The 22748-nt window shown below is 38.6% G+C and overlaps 1 protein-coding gene across 3 annotated transcripts in view; it reads left to right on the top strand.

Moving 5' to 3' along the window:
- The first annotated feature begins 9011 nt into the window (after window positions 1–9011).
- The window catches only part of Mvd (mevalonate diphosphate decarboxylase), a 44692-nt gene continuing 30955 nt past the window's right edge, over window positions 9012–22748 (top strand). For 2 of the 3 annotated variants that reach the window (XM_076187361.1, XM_076187364.1), the window contains exons 1-6: window positions 9012–9311; window positions 9413–9508; window positions 16125–16263; window positions 16626–16672; window positions 17001–17132; window positions 18419–18618. In XM_076187361.1, coding sequence (XP_076043476.1) covers window positions 9457–9508; window positions 16125–16263; window positions 16626–16672; window positions 17001–17132; window positions 18419–18618 — 570 coding nt within the window. In that variant the 5' untranslated portion in view covers window positions 9012–9311; window positions 9413–9456. The remainder of the gene's footprint in view (window positions 9312–9412; window positions 9509–16124; window positions 16264–16625; window positions 16673–17000; window positions 17133–18418; window positions 18619–22748) is intronic. The other variant, XM_076187363.1, reaches the window with a different exon arrangement.

Raw genomic sequence — 22748 nt, 5'->3', positions numbered from 1 at the left:
ATCATTTTTTGACAAAATATTCCATTTCTTTTCCCTTGTTGTTTCTTCTTTGTATATTCCTTCCCAGTTTTCTTTTTGAAAGAATTCTCTTATTTTATCAAAGTTTGTTTTTTCAACTCTCTGCCCAATCTTTGCTATGTTGCCGAACCTATTCTCCCAATGTTTGGTCATTTTTTTCAAGTTTTTCCTCTAGTTTTGCTAATCGGGGGAGGTTGGTATCCGCCCCCCCCCCCCATCATTAAATCCCTGGAAATTATTATCCTCACCTTCCATTGTGCTGTTCTTATCTATATTTATAATCTTTACATTTTTGTTAATCCCTTCACCAAAATCATCGGTCCTTCTCTTGTTTACAAGACGCCTGGCCTCCTGGACCAAGTCCTCCCCTTCCTCATTTCCTTCCATTTCCCTCAGTAATCCCTCCCCTTCTCCTTTTTCCTCACTTTTCCACTACACCACGAGCTTTCCCCTTCCCTGTAAATACAATAAGGTACTTCCTTTGCGTTGAGATCCACGAACATTTCGCTTTTTCTTCAGAACTCCAATCTTCGCCGTCCATCCGACGAAAGTGTGTGTGTGTGTGTGTGTGTGTGTGTGTGTGTGTGTGTGTGTGTGTGTGTGTGTGTGTGTGTGTGTGTGTGTGTGTGTGTGTGTGTGTGGTGTGTGTGTGTGTGTGTATTTACCTAGTTGTATTTTACGGGAAGGGGAGCTATGCTCGTGGTGTCCCGTCTTCATATCTCATTTTATCTAAACCATTGTGTGTGCGTGTGTGTGTGTGTGTGTGTGTGTGTGTGTGTGTGTGTGTGTGTGTGTGTGTGTGTGTGTGTGTGTGTGTGTGTGTGGTAAACGCAAGCACACACACAAAATTATTTTATATTATAAGATAAAAGAGAGAAATTTATATTTTTGTATTTTCGGCACTGAAGTGTTCACTCGTGCGAAGCTAGATACGATGGTGGAGTAGGGGGGTCGTCCAACTCGGTGGTGGCGTGGAGGCGAAGGAGGATGTCCGACTCGTGGGAGTAACACTGGATGTGGTGATCGTGGATGGTGGACAATGCCTCGGAGTGGGATTGTCTTGTATATCACCAGAATGTTGGTTGGATTTTTTTTCTTTCTTCGAGAGCGGGTGAGTTGGAAAGTAGCTATGTTCGACCAGAGTGTAGATCTCTAAGGTATTTTCTCAACACGTGGAATCCGCTAATCCGCAGCCGTTGTCGCTTCGGAGGAATATAGTTTATAGAGTGGAGTTTCGTATCACACTTGTGCCACCAGAATGTAGACTTGTAGTGTTGATCTACATTTACGCACTGGGTCGGTGAGATAAACTCGGAGAGGTTTTCTTCGCTTTAATATTTCAGTCTTCTCTGATTTACAAATAAAAACAACCTCCGAGGAAAAATCGGGGGTTGCCAGATTCTAATCTATATAAGTACAAGCTGTTGCCATACCATACATTATTTCCTTAATCTATGTATAATGTATGGACTACGCCTGGACTCTCAGTATCCATGCATGGAATATATCTACGTTAGTATTTACAAAGGATATAAACATACAACAAAAATGTGTGATAAGAAGTAAAATAGTGACGCATGTTGGTCTGGAAAGGTTGGCAACAATGAACGGAGACGCATCTATTGTTGTCGCAGGCGTTGGGCGTCTCCCAAAACACTGGCTCCTCTGATCACTGTTCAGGTCCGGAGATAAATGGTGCTTTCCTTGGGAGTCAGATCCCGAGCAAAATGGAGAATCCCTTGAGAGTTGACTGAATATGTAGGAGTTCACTGTCACAGCATATGCGTGCTTGCGCGCGTGTGCACACTGGACATCTAAAGGATTGAATCTTGTTTTCAATAATCTTGAAACATAAATAGATAAATACGAGGAAACATATCAACACACAACTTTTTACACCAAATTGTTTCCATCAATTAATGTAAACAAATGACTTCGTCAACATTCCTAGATTTCAACTAGATTTCAACTCTGTTTCTTACGTTCTTACGTATTTACGTAGTTGGAGTTTCTCGGCCGTATTCCGTCGCTTACACGGCGCTCATTACAGCCGCCCTCATACAAACTAACACTTGTATTCTTGGTTCATAGTCATATCATCCAGATCATAACACTCAGTAAACAAGTATGTCTTCAGTCTTTTCTTGAATATTTCAACATTTTCGGCCATCTTAAGGTTCAAAGGTAATTTGTTATAGAGTCTTGGAGCACAATTTTCAAAGGCTCTAAATCCAATTTCCAAATTATACCGTGGCTCATGTAATCTATGTGGCATCACACTGTGTCTTAACAACATATCTGAGTCTATATGAAAGTCCTCAAGGAGATCACGTATATATTTGGGTCTACCAGAATTTAATGCCTGATAGGCCATCACACATATTTTATACACAAGTCTGGCCTTAATTGGTAACCAATGCAGGTCAATTAAAGTTGGTGTTATTCTCTCACGTGAAGATAACCCTTTAATTAACCTTGCGGCTCTATTCATGACAAGTTGCAGCTTTCTCAGTAGATAGTTAGGGAGGCCATAGTACAAACAATTACAATAGTCGAGTTTACTAATTACATAATTATGAACGAGCATTTTGGTAATATTCTCGTCAAGATACTTTCTTACAAAGGCTATATTTCGTAAGTGATAGCCCGCTGCTCTCACCATCTTATTTATCTGACACTTAAAACTTAAGTTACAATCCACCATCACTCCTAGGTCCTTCACAACATCTTTTACTTCTAATACAGTATCATTAATTGTCAAGTGGGGAATGTTCAGCCTCATGATATCTTGCTGTTTTCCAACAGTTACACAATCAGTCTTATTTTCATTTAGTTTCAGTTGTTTGGACTTCATCCATCTATTTATATCTCCCATAATTACACTCAACTTTTCTTCAATATTATCAATATTTGTCACTGTCATGTAAAATTGAGTGTCGTCTGCAAACAACTTGAAACTCGCGCTATATTTCTCAAGTATATGAGATAGTTCAATTGTATATATGCAGAACAAAACAGGACCCAGCACACTTCCCTGGGGGACACCTCTTTCTAAGGTTTTTTCCTCTGAGTAAGATTTACCTATTTGATCACAGTATGTCCTATCACTCAGGTAACTCCAGTATTCCAATGCATCCCCATTTACACCAATCGATCTGCAGTCTCTCGATAGCAATTTATGCACAACAGTGTCAAACGCAGCACTCAAATCTAATAAAATCAGAATAACAAACTTTCCCTCATCCATTACCACAAGTAAATTATTGATCACTGAGCACATTGCCGTTTCAGTAGAGTAAAGTCTCCTATAGGCAGACTGGTTATCAGGTAACACATTCACTCGTTGCATATGCTCGAGCAGTTGATTCAAAATAACATTTTCCATCACTTTAGATAAAAATGTCAAATTAGAGACTGGTCTAAAAGAATTCAAACACTGTGCATCAAGATTTCCTTTAATTATTGGCCTCACGATCGCTCTCTTCTCAGACATTGGGAATATATTACATTCAATACTTTTATTCACTATGTCCACATAAATATCCAGAAATTGATCAAAGTTCTCACTATGAATAATGGCTCTTATTGGAACAGGATCATTGTCACAATTCGTAAGTTTCACTCTCTGTACTATTAAACTAACAGTAGTTCTGTTTACTGATGTAAACGACAGTAATTTCATTTCCGGTACATAAGCAGTAAGGATTACTTCATGGTTCATGTCCATATCAAAACCAGACACAATATTTCTAATCTTGTTGTCAAAAAAGTCTAAGAATTTATTCGCTAGCTCTGTCAGAAAACCCTTCTGGTAACTTGTTTTTCTTTTTATTTCCTGTCAAATTATCCAATATTCCATACAACTTGTTAGTATTAGTACCCGCGTCTAGCGTCTTTTTTCTGTAATACTCCTTCTTTTTCTTTATTATAAGGCGATTTTCATAATTCCTCGCTTTTTGATAATCTCTCCTGGCTTCCTCAGTTTTCTGTCTCCTCCAAAGCCTCTCTTTTTTTTCTTTTTCTTTTTCTTCACACGTCCCACTTCATCATTGAACCATGGCGCACTATCTACAATAACAATTTCTTTCTCTATTAACGGGCACATATCTTCATATTTTCCTTTAGCAATGTCATTAAATAATATCGAGAGACACATCACACACTCTTCATATTTTCTATGAATATGATTACATGACTCAAGTTTCTCCACATTTAGGGTGTTTACAACAGAAGTTATAAATAGATCCGGCGTAAAATTTCTCATTGATCTACACTTTATTAATTTTGATTGCTTTTTACTTTGTCTATGGGGTATGAAAAACGTCACTAGATAATGAACAGGCAACAAATGACAAATTTCGTCTACATGGAGGTCATTAACTAAGTCATTATTTTTATCTACAATTACCAAATCTAATATGTGGCCACCAATTGATGTTATGTCATTAACCATGTTCATTAAATTAAAAGGATCCATCACTTCAATAAAATCCATAGTACTTCGCGCACTTAAGTCATCTATCCACAGATTAAAGTCACCACAAATAAATGTATTTACACTAACCATATCAAGTGTTAAGTATGTACTAAATTGATCCGTGAATAAACTTTTACTCGCACTTGGGGGTCTATAAACAATAATAAAAGTACACTTTACTCCATCCATTTCACAACCAACTTGCACGTGTTCAAAACTTTCAAAGTTATTTGTGGAGTAAACCTTCAGTTTTTTAAATGCATTAGAGAGTAAAATCCCTACTCCACCCAGTCACCGGAGTCATTTCTTTAATTTTAGCGTTATCGTATTAATTTAGCCAAGTTTCAGTTAGTGCTAGAATGTCATAGCTTTCATCAGTAATTAGATTCCGAATATCAAAAGTTTTATTTCCTACTGACTGTATATTCAGTAATCCACATTTTATCTCTGAACGATATCCATCAATAGCCATGATCAGTAATGCTCCTTATCCTCTCTATCTCCATCGCCAGGACAGGACAGCAGGAGTCACCAACTGAGTGATTCACTTCGGGTTTTTTGTATCTTACACAGTTTATGCACTTTTTCTCAGCCACTGCACAATCCTTCCTTGAATGACCTCCTGCACATTTTTGACAGTTTTGGGCCTCACCATTCTTCTTAGCATTGCAAGATGAAGACATGTGTCCATATCTCTGACAGTGATAACATACCAGGGGATAATACCTGTCACGCACAGAATATACACCCCATTCTAGCTTAACCTTGTCATGATGTTTATAAATCATCTCTCTAACCTGTGGTTCACACTTCAGAACATAGTGCAGTGTTTCGCCAGCAGCCTTCTTTGTAAAAACTAACTTCATCTTATTCACAATGCCGTCAATAGTCTGTAAGTAATCATTTCTGTGTATCAAATTCCTTATTATGTTATTCTCATTTTCCTCCTTGTGAACATTGCCAATCATGATCTTTGGGTGCAACTTCCTTACGTTTGTTGTGGTTATCTCTTTCACATTCCCCAACCTCTGGGCAGCCTCGTTCCTTAATTGTTCATCCCTAAAGTTCAGAATTATTTTGCCACCACTCATGAATTTTGCATCATGCACTTGAACACCAGTCAGAGCTTGTGAAACAATGTCTTTTTTCTCTGTTGCTTTTTCATTTTGACCAGTAGCTTTTATAACCAATAAGTTTTTCTTCTTTTTCTTCTTTACAACCTTTACCCAGGTATCGCCGCTTACCGCTACATCATCCGATTTGCCAGTATTTCCTACCTACCACTGCACTAACCTCGCTTATCTTATCCTTCACAACTGCTATTTCAGAGTCAATATAATCCCTCATTCCCTTGAATTCTTCATACATTGCTTCCTTAATAGACTTCAGATCTTGCCTCATTAATTTTAACGATCTATAGTCCTGTATACAGGGGTCACAAGTCCAGTTCACTTTTCCAATAAGTTCATCCTTCAACCCATGCATATTAACACATTTTCTATGAGCCCATGCATTACAAGTTAAACAACCAATCCATTTCGCTTTCGGAACCGTATCATTACATACGTTCCCAGTGGCGGATCTAGGATAAAAATTTGGGGGGGGGCTAACCTGAATTCCTTCCTCTGAGTAGTCTGATGTATCAGAAGTCTGAGGTATACTTAACTTAATAATGTTTTTCAGATTTTTCTGTAATTTAGACATATATAATAGAATGTAGATTCGTTTTATATTGTTACACGCTTGTGCTAGTCAGTGATAAGGCACTGGCACGCGTATACTCTCGCATAGAGAGAAATTATTGCAGGATCCGTGTATAGTGTTAGTGCACATGGACTCATGGAAGTAATAGAAAATAAAAGTAGCTTTTAAAAAATGAGAAATACAAACAAAAACGTGTATGAACTTCTGAACCTGTTAATAAAAGTATCTAAATTATATTGATAACACACAGCATTGTTCATGGGATCTCACATGATGGGCCCACATCAAATGTCTCAAATTTTCGTCCGATTTCAATCCTTCCGGTATTGTCTAAAGTACTTGAAACCGTTATTCTTGAGCAATTGGTAGATTACCTTGAGTACCATGGGATCATTTTCAATAATCAATTTGGATTCCGTGAAAACCACTCAACATATATGCCTGTTGCTTTCTTACGTGAATGTATTGCAACTCGACTATCTAATAAAAAATATGTGCCGCAGTTTTTCTAGACATTAAAAAGGCTTTTGACACAGTTGATCATAGTATTCTATTGATGAAAATGGCTGAGTACGGAATAAGAGACTTTGAACTTCAGATGTTTCAGTCATATTTATCTAATCGTAATCAAGTTGTCTTATTTAACGGTGTTAAATCGAGATTAATGGGTGTAAGTATGGGGGTACCTCAGGGTAGTATTCTAGATCCTATTTTGTTTTTTATTTACATTAACGATTTCTATAAAGCCTGTGGTATTCCTGAATACTTACTGTTTGCAGATGATACTTCTTGATTGATTGCTTCAACTTGATTGCTTCAACAACACAAAACAATCATATAGGTGACAATACAGGTATGTTAAACGGCCAACGAACGTGGTATATGTCCTTTATATCCCTTTTCAGCGCAACTGAGACACAACCCTGGCAACCCTACAACACGCGCAGCACAAAACGGATAAATGGAATTAAACAAATGCCAAACACAGCACAATTCCGCCCAAATACCGCACACATGCTGTCAGTATATTTAACCCCCGGACCTGGCAAAACATCAGAAAGTACTAAAATCGATTAAATGCCATCCTTACAATGATTCATGGAAGAACAAATTTGGGTGGGGCTTCAGCCCCCTCAGCCCCCCCCCCCCCCTGGATCCGCGCCTGTACCTAAAAATCTGTTTCACTGTCATCAACTGCCGCGGCCATCGTTACGGCACCGTGTCACGAGACCCCCCGCGACACACATCCGTCTCCAATGTCCACTCGAAGTCTTTGGACACCCAGTTATTACTTGAATATAACAACTGGGTATCCCCGATAATTGTCCATTAATATATACGAACACTGATCTTTTCTAGACACGAATATCTATTGCACAGTAAATGGCCAAAACTCGAGTAAAATAGTTGAGACCGCGTTGCACTTATCGGATCGACGGAGCTCGCCTCGACACGTCCGATCGCCACCATTATCAAGTTTGCAAACAAATTACAACCAGAATATAAAACGGTACTGCAAGAACAGAATTAATGTAATTTCGTTTTCATCAATAAATACGGAAGGCCCAAGTCCGGACGATCTCTGCTAAGTGCTTTCATAGTTTTATAACCCCCTCTCCACAACGGCAGACATCAGAGGTGTGGCAGATCAGTGCTGCATATATATACCAGCACCTAATCAGTATGACCGAGCTGATTAGACTGATTTCAGACTTCATTCACAACCACAGCCATTCCAATATACCTAAAAACAGTTCACGTGCACTTTTCACCATGCATACAACCTTGCCAAGCAGGATTAAGCCACCGTGGTGCAGAGGTACAGAGACTGCATCGTCCCTCAGTGGATATCCATCCGTCAATAATGGATGAAATAACTTCAAAGTTTGAAGTTCAAAGATTCAAACTTTTCACGACGAAAACGAGCACATTTCAGCCCTTATTCTTGTCACTCTTCCATTAATTATTTGTTATAGATTATTATTATTCATCTGTTTCTTTATTATTTATCATTATCTATTTATATATTGTATCTGTTTACTTTTCCGAATCCGACCTAGTTATGAAGCAAAAGTTATCCTGTCGGTATGCTCTTCCTTTGTAATCATTCCTTTATCCTGCTACCAAACAGTAATGATATTATTGACTGTGAGATATACAAGCCAGTCTTCAAGCCCAGTTGAATGGAACTTGTAATACCTATAAATCCATGTACAGTATTGGCAATAGTCTTCCCTTCTTACTGCTCCCTATGTCAGAAATCTTGGCTCCAAACACCAAGGTCTCTCAATTCAATACTCGCCAACCACTACTTGTGCGGATGTTTAGGTCCAGGACATAAACCCAGTTTGGGAATTGGCCAGGACATAAAACACCACATATTCCCCAAGATGTAAAGATATATTTACATATAGATGAAACAAGGTGATAAGAATATTATTATATAGTTACCCCTTATATTTTTAGTTCTCTTTAACAAACTTTTTGAATTAGAAAACGTAAAGAATTGCTATGGAATATATTTTCACCAATTGTTCAATTCTTTTTTTACTAGACTTCTTGAACGTATTATTAATAAAAACCAGTTACTTTTTGTGAGATAATAATAAGAAGACAATAAATTTTAAAACTAAGTCAGTTGTTTAACTAGTTGAATATTCATATCATATTGAACTAAAAAGGTGGAATAGCAACGGCTAAAATGCATTAAGATATTATTTCCCAATTCCTGTTTGGTATTTCAAGAAGCTTAAGTTGAAATGTTACCCTGTATATTCACTGATCAACTGTTGCCATGGTTTCAGACGCTGTAATGTATAAATACATTATACTCATAAGTTCTGAGTCTATTTGAAAAAAATACAAATAGTTATATGTATATTTAGATAACAAAGTGCTTTATATAAAAGTACTTGAATTTACAATTTTCTAAAAGTAGGTTCACATATCTTTGTATGAAAACATGTTCTCACCGATAAGCATACCGTTATAACTTATGACAGCTGACAAAAGGGCAACAACAGCAGGTGGTCAGGAGTAGTGGGCGGTGGTTCCATAAATGTATTTTTGGAATAGCAACGTGCTGTCTTATAAGATCTAGTTGTACCTACAGGTATAGAATGTCTTCTGTCAATTATTTTTCTTTTATGCTACCTTTATATTGATAATTGAGGTGTGGGAGATTGAATATTTAAATGTTTACCCGCTTTACAGAGTTCAAGAAACTTTCCCCATTCAGACTCAAACCACAAGGAGCTATGGAGATCGTGACATGTACTGCACCTGTAAATATTGCAGTCATCAAATATTGTGAGTATTCAACCCTAGCCACACGACTTAATGATATTGTAACAATTATCACTGTGACTGTCACTATGTACTTATTCATAGAATAGATAATAGATTTCATTTCTTTGCCCTGTTGCAATTTTGATGCTCTGCGGTCTCACTAATTGCCGAACAAAACCGATAAAAGCCGAACATACCAACAAAACCCAAACAAGGACGGTTTTTGCTCAAATGCACACTTCTATATATATATGGTTGCATTATTTGAACTATTTTCTTTAAAATGTGTGATTTCCATGTAATATGATCAAAGAGAAGTTACGTTTTTATCCTCTGCAAAATTACCGAACACAGCTATGATTCGACCCAGCCCGCCGTCTATGATCACTGGTGGTATGGATCAAACTACACTCTTTTAAGTTTCTTACTGTTGTGTTATTAGTGTAATAGACTGCATATAGTTGAATTATTTCAACTATTTTCTTTAAAATGTGTGATTTTCATGTAATTTGACCAAAGAGAAGTTATGTTTTAGCCTCTGCAGTATGACGAAACACATTTTAAAGAAAATAGTTGAAATAATTCAACTATATGCAGTCTATTACACTAATATCACAATAGTAAGAAACTTAAAAGAGTGTAGTTTGATCCATACAACCAGTGATCATAGACGGCGGGCTGGGTCGAATTGTAGCTGTGTTCGGTAATTTTGCAGAGGATAAAAACGTAACTTCTCTTTGATCATATTACATGGAAATCACACATTTTAAAGAAAATAGTTCAAATAATGCAACCATATACAGACGCTCCTCAACTTACGTTTTAGTTACGTTCCGAACGGCTGAACGTAAGTTGAAAATGAACGTAAGTTGTTACAAAGGATTACAAAGGATTACAAAGGCGGAGCATGCCGACAGGAGACCTTTTGATCCATATCTAGGTCGGATGCAAAAAAAAATAAAAAAAAAAATAAAAAAAAATACATATACATATATATATATATATATATACATACATACATATATATCATATTAATAATAAATTAAAACTATAATAATGTAAAAATAACAAATAAAATACATAAATAAATGCATAGGTATAGTTGAATAACAAACAAACAGGTAAATAGTAAATGATTATAAATTGACATATAACTAATAATAAATGAAAATCAGACAGACAAATTATAACAAAACAAAAAACAAATAATATAACATAAATTATAATCATTACAGCATCTTACTTAGGTATTTATCTAAATGATTCTTAAAGCTTTGAACTGAACTACATTGCACTACCTGTGCAGGAAGTTTATTCCATTCATTAACTACACGGTTGGCAAAGTTGTTTCTACCTACTTCCAAATTGAATCTATTTCCGGACAGTTTGAGACCATTGTTTCTTGTCTGATTCTCATTCAATGTGAAAATTTGGTCACTTTTGATGTTGTCAATTCCCTTTAAAATCTTAAAGACCTGTATCAAGTCACCTCTGAGTCTACGCTTTTTTAGGGAAAACAGATTCATGTGCTTAAGTCGATTTTCGTATGATTTATTTTTGATATTTGGAATCAGTTTTGTGGCTCGCCGTTGTACTTTTTCCAGTCTGTCAATGTCTTTAATGAGATTCGTAAATTCTATTACCGTATCTTATAAAACACCCCTGAATCATTAATTATACACATAACATTGTAAAATAATAACATTAATTTCAAATAAATTAAATTCAAGCAACATAAATTGAGATGGTGGAGGAGGAGGAGGAGGCAAGGCATGTTCAGTTTGTCGTTTGTGCAATGTAAACAATGGACGCAGCGTCATGCGCAAGTATCGTTTGAACTACGGAGAGCGCGCTAAACTAAAAAATTCACTCAATTTTTTTTTTTTTTACAATTTTATTTTTTACAGTCAGTTCAAACATAAAATGAATGAACATAAGTAGAGGAGCATCTATATATATAGAAGTGTGCATTTGAGCAAAAACCGTCCTTGTTTGGGTTTTGTTGGTATGTTCGGCTTTTATCGGTTTTGTTCGGTTTGTTCGGCAATTAGTGAGACCCATGCTCTGTACACTTATATTCAATATAAGTGTACAGAGTGTACATTGGCCTAGATAATTAATCCTTTCAAAAGAATGATGTTCTTTATTGATCTTGACCTTGTCATCAATATGATATTGATGACAAGATCCTTAAAGAACATCATTCTTTTGAAAGGATTAATTATCTAGGCTAGTTTAGTAATGTACGAAGTCCATTGAGATAATTGTGAATTTATAGTACACTGACATTCTCTGTGTAGCTTTTTGATAGCTCATAGATAGATAGATAGACTATATTTGGCAATGAATCAATGTACATGAAGTGCAAATAATGACAAGAACACATAGTTCGGAATAATAATTGCAAATTGCCGAGGATAACACAAAAAGCATGTACACTTATTTCCATTGTGGTCCTATTTTTCCATCAAATTTCTTGAATTTCTTCATATTGATATAGGGTTTCAGATGATATAATCATGTTCACCAATTTTATATATTGCTCTTATCATCCTTATGCAATTATTGGTTTTCCAGAGAAATATTCTTAGCAAGAAATTGCCAGACATTACCGATAATAGTGGTACTAGCTAGGTCAACACAAAAATGGAATTCCTGATATTTGAGCTGAAGTAGTTCTCATGGGATGCAGAATGTCGCTATGAGTACAATGCAATTTGAATTATCCATCTAGCTGTCCTAGTTCCCAAGATATTGCATTTTGAAGGGTACAAAATCAGGCCTATTTTGTCCCAGAAAATCAGGCCAAAACGTGTGTAGGCTAGAGCATGCTTCAACAGACACATCTGCATTGGCGGTTGACATGTCGCAATACATTTGACATTGTTGTTATCTGATAATCCAACCCGATAGGAAAAAAAAAAAATTGTACTTACGATTTCTCAGCTCTCCTTTAATACCCTGCCCAGGTTTTGGTATTAGAATAATCTGTGAGACTATTAGTTTTCGTTTATTTGGGTCTGTTGCTCATTTAATGGAGTTTTTTAGTTTGTTTTTCATGTTAAAACATAAAAAAAAAAATCGATTTACTGCTGATTGCAGGCCGCCATGTTTATCTTATGTTTTTATGTACCGACATGTAGCTGATGATGTGATTGGTTGAAATTTACTACGATCGTAGTAAATACACTCACGTGACATTTTTATGAATTAAATTTCCCACGATATGTAAATTTGGCTGTTTGAATGGCGTGCACATAAAATCATGCACTATTGGCAGACGACATAGACGGTGGCGCCTCTAGCGGAGTTTGACCTAGCTAGTGGTACTGAATTTTAAAAGTTGATAAATTTGATATATAAGTCTATAGAGTGAGCACCAGTATTGTCATGTTCAAAATGTTAAGAAAGTGGAAAATGTTTATGAGTTATGTATGCAATAACTTCACCTAATCTAACCTTGCTTAACCTAATCCATTAAGTACCTTACAACAACATTCCATGATTTAACAAGTTATAAGAGCGCCACCACTGCAGGTACAAATTATCTTGAAAATTATATGTTAATATTTTGAAACAGACTGTCAACATTTGAAATGACTGTAAAAATGGCAGTCACTGGAACTTGGTAGCGAAAAAAATTACAGCATATAGGGAAAATAGTGTATGTTTGAGAGTGCTTTGACCTTGAAATGATATAATATCAATGGACAACAAACATACAAGAGTTAGGTAAGAGAATAGCAACAGAACCAGACAGTGAGGATGGGGAATGCAAGAAAATTAAGTGATATAACTACATTTATACACAGAAACTCATAAAAGAAGAAAAATAAATAAATAAAAAATAATATTAAGAATGTGCCAGGATAAAGAGTATAGATTATAGTCAGAATATATTGATGCACCTTACTTTACATTATTACATTACATGGTGCAGAGAAGTAGAAACAGGGATGACCTTTCATCATTGACTTAGCCACCCCCTTCTAAGGGGAAAAGGTCATGTGGTATATGTACAAGGGGTGATTGAGAAGTTCGTGGCTTAAGGTACAAAAATTTAATTCATGATAAATTTATACATTTATTTTTCAACATAACCCCCTTGCAAGTTTACACTTATTCCAACAGTCATAGAGTTTACAGATCCCCTCTTTGTAGAACCTTGAGTCTTGGTCGTCCAAATACACCTCTGTGACATCAACAACGTCATTATCTGTGGCAATTTTTTTTTTTTTTTTTTTTTTTTTTTTCATTTTGAGAAATAATAGTCTAAGGGAACCAAATCAGGTGAATAGAGCAGATGTTCAACTAGCTGGAAGCCGTAATCATGTATAGCAGCAAGAGCCACAGCAAATGTGTGTGCTGGCACAATGTCCTGATGGAAAAGCACCCCTAATGACAGCTTTCCACACCATTTTTTTCTTAATTTTTCTCTTTCAGCTGCTTTATTAAGTTGGCATAGTATGGTCCAGTAATGGATTGATCCTTTGTCAGATGATCCACCAGTAGCTCCCCCTCAGAATCACAAAAAATGGAAGCCATCACCTTCCCTGCAGAGATCACCGACTTGGCCTTTTTTGGAGCTTGAGATCCATGATGCTTCCATTGTTTTTATTGCTCTTTCGACTTAGGTTGGAAGTGGTGAACCCAAGTTTCATCCATGGTCACAGATTGCCAGATAAATCTTTGTGGATCAGCATAAAAAATGGCAAAATTATTCTTTGACATGTTGCATCGCAGCAGCTTCTGATCAGGTCCAAGAAGTTTTGGGACCCATCAAGCTGAGATCTTCGTCATTTCAAGATGGTTGTGGATAATTGCATGAACACATTCCTGGGAGATGCCCAACTCTGTCACAATAAAACATTCAGTCAAACGCCGATCTGTGAGCAACATGCCATGGATTTTGTCAATGATTTCTTGAGTGGCAACAGTGGCAGGCCTTCCTTTTTTAACCATGCTGTATGAAAGCATTATCTTGTAGAGTACCCACCATGTCCTCGTGAATTTCCTTCGGAGTTAAGCCCTTGATGTGGAGGTAATGAATGACTGCCTGATGACCAATTTTGTCTATATTCTCTACAATACCTTACTGTCCCAAATCAATTATCTGTAAAATATATATATATATATATATATATATATATATATATTAAAGGCTCGAAAATTATTATACTGGCTTAAGAAAGATTAGATTTTGGGTGAAAGAAGCTACAAGTCTGTATTTCATGTCTTTCTACCATAGGCTACAAATTTTTCAATCACCCCTGGAATATACATCACAGTAGGTACTGCAGGACTGTTTAAGACTAGAGGATTTCTCTTTGTAGTACTACAGAACTCAATTTTAGTCATATGGTATTTTTTTGGAAGTGCACACCTATGCTTTTATTGAAATGGTTTGGACACATGGAAAGAATGAGTGAAGAAAGACTAGTAAAAGAGGTGTGGAAGGCAGATGTGGATGGAGTGAACATGCGGGGGCAGCCTAGGTTGAGATGGATGGATGGGGTAAAAGAGGCATTGGGAAAGAGGAGAGTGTCTGTTGAGGAAGGATGAGAAAGGACAGAAGATAGGGGTGAATGGAAAGTGGTTGTATATGAATGATGCTGTGATGCATGAGGGGGAGTGGGTGGGGGATGAGGGGTGAGGAAGTATGTGTAAGAAATAAATTGATGCAGTCTGAAGGGATTTCTCCCCATCTTCTCCTTTTCTGCATGAGGGGACAGAGAGGGGGGTCACCAATTTAATGAAGTGGCCTTGCTGTGGATGTGCTGTGTTTTGCAACACTGCTTCTGACCCAGGGCATTGGGCAAGATGCAGAAGATGCCAAGATAAGAAGGAGGGAAGGGGGTGGATGAGAGTGGAGTATGTTGGAGATGGAATGTGTGGGAGTGGTTTTTATGCCTTTGTTTTTTGGCTACCTCCCTTGTAAGAGGGAAAAAGCCTTTGGTATATGTATGTATGCACAACTGTGCGATATATCATTAGAAAATTAAATATTAGTTTTGCAAATTATAATACATCAATGTAATACATATTTTTCTTGGTGGAAATCAATAACAGAAAATGTTGCTAAAAGCTATGCACAAAACAAAATTGCATCGACTCCTTTAGACACCATCTTTGTTTTGATAGATTCAGAGGTCAAAGATGACAGCAAACACATTGATGACCTCTAGAAATACAGGTACTGCATTACTTAAGGCAGGTTACTTTAGATAGGTAGGTTAGGTTAGCGTAAAGATTTATCATACTTTAATTTCTTTGACCTCTGCATCCACCAAAACAAAGATGGTGTCTCAGGCAGTCAAAGCACCTATTTTTGTTTATGTACAATGTTTAGCAACTTTTTCCATTATTGATATGATATAATTTACAAAATTATTGTTTAATTTTCTATTGCTCTATCGCATAGGTGTGCACTTCTAAAAAGTTACTATAATATTAGGACCTCTACACACAGATGAGGCTGTGGCCAACTACCTGAAAGCTGCAGATCCTCTGCAAGAAATACTGAGGGCAATAGATTGATTGTAACTATTTCAAATCACTGGAATTAATCTAATATATTTTGTGCTTTATTGTACTCCATACAAACTCAGTTTCTGAAAAGTTTTGTTTAACTTATCAGGGGGCAAGAGGGATGAGAAATTGATACTGCCCCTAAATGATTCAATAAGCTTCACACTAAGCCAGGACCACATGTGTGCACGTACAACAGTTGCCCTCTCAGAGAATTATGAGGGAGATCGCTTCTGGCTCAATGGAAAGTAAGTATCTGAAATTTGTGGTGTTATTCCAGCACGAAGTCTTGATTAGAGATGTACATTAATGCAAACAAAAGGTCTTCCATTATGTAACAGAGTTGCAGTTTTTATTTTGGGATGCTAATGAAATTGAGTTTTGTTTTATGTATTACAATACTTTTGAAAATAATGCTGAAGATTCTCTTGGTGACAGCTTATAATTATGAATTTCTTAAATATACATAAATATTTGATATTTTACTTTTGGTTGATTCATGGTTATGTGAAGATCTGTTTGTTAACTGATTATCATTTTGTGTATATCAAGGATATATTGGATTTCCAAAATAATGTTTTATGAATTTTCATTGTTATGTTTCCCACAGGGAAGAGTCCATGGATAATCCAAGAATTCAGAATTGCTTACGAGCAAGTAAGTTTTAAGTTTATTTTTATATGGACTTGATGAATTAGTGCTGCACAGTTTGATCATGTGATTGAATTTTTTCCTGGAGGATTCATGGGGGAGTCCAAGGAGAGAGAGAGAGAGAGAGAGAGAGAGAGAGAGAGATATATATGTATATATATATACATATATATGTATGTATATATATATATATATATATATATATATAGGGTTTGGCCCTTAGTTCAATCAAATTTATATTGGACAGGATAATATGTCACCATATGTTATAGTAATATTGCAAGTTTTCATAATAAACACCTCATCAAACAACTACATTGTTCTTGTCTTTCAGTTCGTGAACGAGTAGACCTGAGCAAGGGGAATAATAAAGACATTCTACGATGGGGACTTCGCATTTGTTCTTCCAACAATTTCCCCACCGCTGCCGGCCTGGCCTCTTCTGCAGCTGGCTACGCTTGTCTGGGTACCAGCTTCGTGCCATACCTTGATTGATAGCTGCAACTTTTTCCATAATTAGATCTGCTTACATATGTAAGTAGAACTAATTATGGAAAAAGTTGCAGCTATCAATTAAGGCATGATATGAAGCAAGATCTACTTACTTCTTACAGTTATTTTCTGTACTTAAGTGTCCATCCATCTGTAGCACAACTTAAAGGGGAAAGTGTGATCATTTATTCATTCTTGAACTCGCCCATTTCCATTATTGTCTTTTTTTTTCATGTTTATTTAGTACTTTGACCCTGCATTTCCTATCCTTCTAACAGTGGTGGGTCATTTCAGGAAGTACTTCAAAGGATTGGCATTGCTCATGATGTTATGGACTCTTAATCAGAGTATATGGTATTGTCATTTATGCAGAAGGACTAAGATTCAAATCTTCAAGTCACTTGTGATCCTTGTTTTGCTTTACAGCTGTAAGACATGGACATTGAATGCTGAGCTTATTTGAAGAGACGTCTTGATGTCTTTGGTAACAATTGCCTTTGGAGAATCATGGGATATCACTGGAAAGGCTTTGTATCATACCAGACACTGTACTGTGAGATTCAGTTTAGGTCAGTTACCAGCATAAGGCACAGATGTCAACTCTGGCTATATGGGCATGTGGCACGTTTCCTTGATGTTGATCCTACTCACAGAGTTGTTTCGACAAGAGACAATCCTCAATGGAGGAGACAAAGGGGGTGCCCACAGAATACATAGCTGGGGCAATTTGAATGAATGAACCTGTCAAGAGTTGTTTGGAGTGGGAAGGATGTCTGCATGGGAGCTGTTTTGCAGAAACTGTGGGGACTGGTCCCAACATGTGAGTGAAGCAATGCACTCCCTGACATATGCCCCCAATTGATGTACTCATCCATAGTATTTAGCCAGGTCTGATATCATATTACTTCTGACCTGGGCAGTGAGCAAAATACAGGGATGACCCTTCATCTGCAAGGAGCTGAGATGAGAAGGAAATAATGGGTGGTGGGTGGGAGTGTGTGCATGCCTTGTCTAGCTACCTACCCTATATGGGGGAAGAAGCCCTTGATATATAGATAGATCTTTCATATAGCTTTAGCTTTAGGGGGAAGAAGCTTTTGGCATATAGATAGAGAAATAGATATTTATATTCATCTTTTTTTTTTTTCTTTTTTTTTTTTTTTTTTTTTTTTAAGCCATATTGAGCAGTTGTTTATTTATTTTATTTTTTATTTGTTTTGTTTTGTTTTATTTATTTATTCTTATTTTTATTTTTTCCAGTTTATGGATTATCGAAGGCTTACGGGATAGAAGGGGATTTGTCCCAGATTGCACGACAAGGATCGGGCAGTGCTTGTAGAAGCATGGATGGTGGTTTAGTTCACTGGTATAAGGGAGAACAACCTGATGGATCAGATTCTTTTGCTCAAAGCATTGCAGCTGTCAACCACTGGCCTGATCTGCATGTCCTCATATGTGTTGTAAGTACATAGGAAATTCTGTACAGGAGTCCCTCAAATAACGCGGATTCGAATAACACGGATTCAATCATACGCGGATTTTATTTCAAAACCATCTCAAATGTAGAGAACCGTTTTAAAATTCGCGCCGAGTCAGGCACGCATACGCACACATGCGGCATTATCGCAAACATTTGTGGTGACTGCTTTCTATTTTACCATATACAGTCGATCCTCATATAACGCAGTCATTATGTACACTGGGAACTGCTCAAACAAGGGTGTGGGGTGAGGGGGTAGCCATGGGTGGCTGCCTGCAGTTACGTGTCAACCTCTGGGTACTGATGCAGGAGGGAGGGAGAGGGTGAGTAGGGGGGTAGCCAGCAAGCTTTAGCTTGTCGCTTCCACCACCTGCACCGTGCTATCATGAAATTTTACTGCTCTAACCTGTTGAAGTGTAATGTTTCTTTTGTTTGGAACACAACTAATAAGTCTGATAATGACTGCGCTTGTCGTGTCTTAATTTCTCTTATGAGGTTCTTGTTGTTACTGGCGGTGGTGGTTTGGGAGATCAAAAACAGACATATACACGCTTACACACGTGCAGACACGCACACGTAGACATGCGTTAGACAACCAGTGTATGTTGTGAATCCGCGTGCGTGTACACACAAATACAAACACAGACACACGCACATACATGCTTACTTGTACGTGTGAACACAGACACATACATGCATGCACGCACACACACACACACTTGGTGGCGGATTGGTAAAGCACTGGCCTCACAAGCCAGAGAACCGGGGTTCGATTCCCCGGCCGGGCGGAGATAAGTTGGGTTTGTCTCCTTTCACGTGTAACCCCTGTTCACCTAGCAGTGAGTAGGTACGGGACGTTAGTCAAGGAGTTGTGACCTTGCTGTCCCGGTGTGTGGTGTGTGAGTGGTCTCAGACCTACCCAGAGATCGGCAAATAATGAGCTCTGAGCTCACTGCCGTAGGGTGGTGTCTGGCTGTCTCGACAGAGACTGCAGCAGATCCGAGGTGAATACACACGCCACACACTCATACATACGCCACATACGCACACATATACATACGCCACATACACACACACATATGTGTATACGCCACATACACACACATATGTATATACGCCACATACACACACATGTATATACGCACAAACACATACATACGCCACAAACGCCACATACACCACATACACGCGCACGCACACACACACACACGTACACATACACATACATACGGTTCTCGGTATTTAATATGGAAAGTCAGCATACGCGGATTTGGTCATACGCGGTAATTTCAGGAACCTAACCCCCACGTTATTTGAGGGACCCCTGTACATATGATAATTGTACAGTTATGAGAAGTTGCCTGGAGATGCAGGAGTCTGTGGTAGGATTTAGTTACTTAATTGTTACCAGCATACACACAATACATATACCAAGGCTTTTTCCCCCTTACAAAGGAGGTAACCAAAAAGAAAAAGGCATAAAATCATTCCCACCCATTCCATCCCTAAATACGCTCCACTCCACTCCACACTCCCTCCCATCTTAGCACCTCCTGGATGATGGGTCATCCCTGCACCTTGTCCACTGCCCTGGGTCAGAGGCAGTGTCGCAAGTCACAGCACATCCACAGCAAGGCAGCCTCATTAAATTGGCAACCCCCCCTCTCCGTCTCCCCGTGCATAAAAGGAGAAGATGGGGAGAAATTCCTTCGGGCTGCGTCAAATTTTGCTCACACATACTACCTCACCCCCCATCCCCCCACCCATACCACCTCATGCATCACAACATCATCCATATACAACCATTCTCCATTCACCCATCTTCTGTCCTTTCCTGTCCTTCCTCAACAGACATTCCCCTCTTCCCCAAAGCCCCCTTCACCCCATCCATCCATCTCATCCTAGGATGTCCCCTCATGTTCACTCCCTCCACATCTGCCTTCCATACCTTTTTTACCAGTCTTTCTTCACTCATTCTTTCCATGTGTCCAAACCATCCTAATACTCTTTCATCAACCCTATCTCCCAACTCCCTTACCACCCCTGTTCTCCTCCTCACCTCCTCATTTCTCACTCTATCTAACCTAGTAACCCCCATCATATTTCTCAGACACCTCATCTCAAACACATTCAAACTCCTTCTCTCTTCCTCTCTTATGTTCCATGTTTCTGCTCCATACAGTGCTGTTGGCACAATTACTCCTTCATACAGTCTCCTCTTAGCATCCATTCCCAAATGTCTATTCCTCATTACACTTTTTAATCCACCAAAGCATTTACTTGCTTCTCTCAATCTACATTCTACCTCCACCTCCACTCCACCTTTTCCTGCCACATTTGCACCCAAGTATCTAAAACTATCCACTTACTCCAGTCGCTCTCCCTTAATGCTCACTTCCAGTCTGCTGCCACTTTCACCCCTTGTACATCTCATCACCTTACTTTTACCCACATTTATCTTCAGCTTTCTTCTTTCACACACTCTCCCAAACTCTGTCACCAACTTCCTCAATCCCTCCTCCGATCCTGCCACAAGCGCAGTGTCGTCCGCAAACAACAGCTGGCTCACCTCCCACTTTTCTCCATTTTCTTTAACCATCTCCAATCCCTGACCCACCACCTTTGCATTTACCTCTCTCACCACCCCATCCATGTACAAGTTGAACAGCCAGGGCGACGTAACGCATCCCTGACAAAGTCCCACCTTTACCTTGAACCACTCACTCTCTCCATTTCTTATCTTGACACATGCTCTACTACTCTCGTAAAAACTCTTGACAGCTCCTAGAAGCTTTCCTCCTATCCCATATATCCACAAAACCTCCCATAGTGCCTTCCTGTCTACCCTGTCGTAAGCCTTTTCCAGATCCATAAAAGCCCAAAAAACATCCTTCCCCTTTCCTATATCTTTCTCACATATCTGTCTTACCACAAAAATCTGATCTACACAACCTCTACCCGTCCTAAATTCTCACTGTTCCTCACCAATTACTCCCTCTGTTCCTCTCCTAATCCTCTCAACCAAGATCCTCCTATAAGCCTTCCCAACTACACTTAAGGGGACCCCCCGCCCAAAATCTTTTTTTCTAAAGGATCTTGCTGATTTTTTCTGTGTGATATCTAGGTCTGAGGAAACCTTCACAGCTTGAGTTTTATTCAGATCTGACTAGTAGTTTTTTATTTTTTAATACATACATACATATACCAAGGCTTTTTTTCCCCCTTACCAGGGGGTAGCCAAAAAGGACAAGGCACAAAAACATTCCCACCCATTTCATATCCGAAAACACTCCACACCCCTCCACCCTCCCTCCCATCTTAGCACCTCCTAGATGACGGGCCATCCCTGCACCCTGTCCACTGCCCTGGGTCAGAAGCAGTTTCGCAAGACACAGCACATCCACAGCAAGGCCGCTTCATTAAATCGGCGACCCCCCCTCTCCGTCCCCCCATATAAAGGAGAGGACGGGGAGAAATCCCTTCGGGCTGCGTCAAAAATTTTTGCCCACACACACTACCTCACCCCCATTCCCCCGTCCAATCCACCTCATGCATCAACCTTTTCCATATACAACCATTCTCCATTCACCCCTGTCTTCTGTCCTCTCCCGTCCTTCCTCAACCGACATTCCCCTCTTCCCCAAAGCCCCCTTCACCCCATCCATCCATCTCATCCTAGGACGTCCCCTCATGTTCACTCCCTCCACATCTGCCTTCCATACCTCCTTTACTAGTCTTTCTTCACTCATTCTTTCCATGTGTCCAAACCATCCTAATACTCTTTCATCCACCCTATCTCCCAGCTCCCTTTCCACCCCTGTTCTCCTCCTCACTTCCTCATTTCTCACTCTATCTAGCCTAGTAACCCCCATCATACTTCTCAGACACTTCATCTCAAACACATTCAAGTTCCTTCTCTCTTCCTCTCTCATGTTCCATGTTTCTGCTCCATACAGTGCTGTTGGCACAATCACTCCTTCATACAGTCTACTCTTAGCATCCATTCCCAGATTCCTATTCCTCATTACACTTTTTAAACCACCAAGGCATTTACTCGCTTCTCTCAATCTACATTCTACCTCCACCTTCACTCCACCCTTTCCTGCCACA

The sequence above is a fragment of the Oratosquilla oratoria genome, chromosome 6 (assembly GCF_046742065.1).
Source record: "Oratosquilla oratoria isolate Oo_2021 chromosome 6, ASM4674206v1, whole genome shotgun sequence".
NCBI lineage: Eukaryota > Metazoa > Arthropoda > Malacostraca > Stomatopoda > Squillidae > Oratosquilla > Oratosquilla oratoria.
This window is presented reverse-complemented; position numbering and strand designations above follow the sequence as displayed.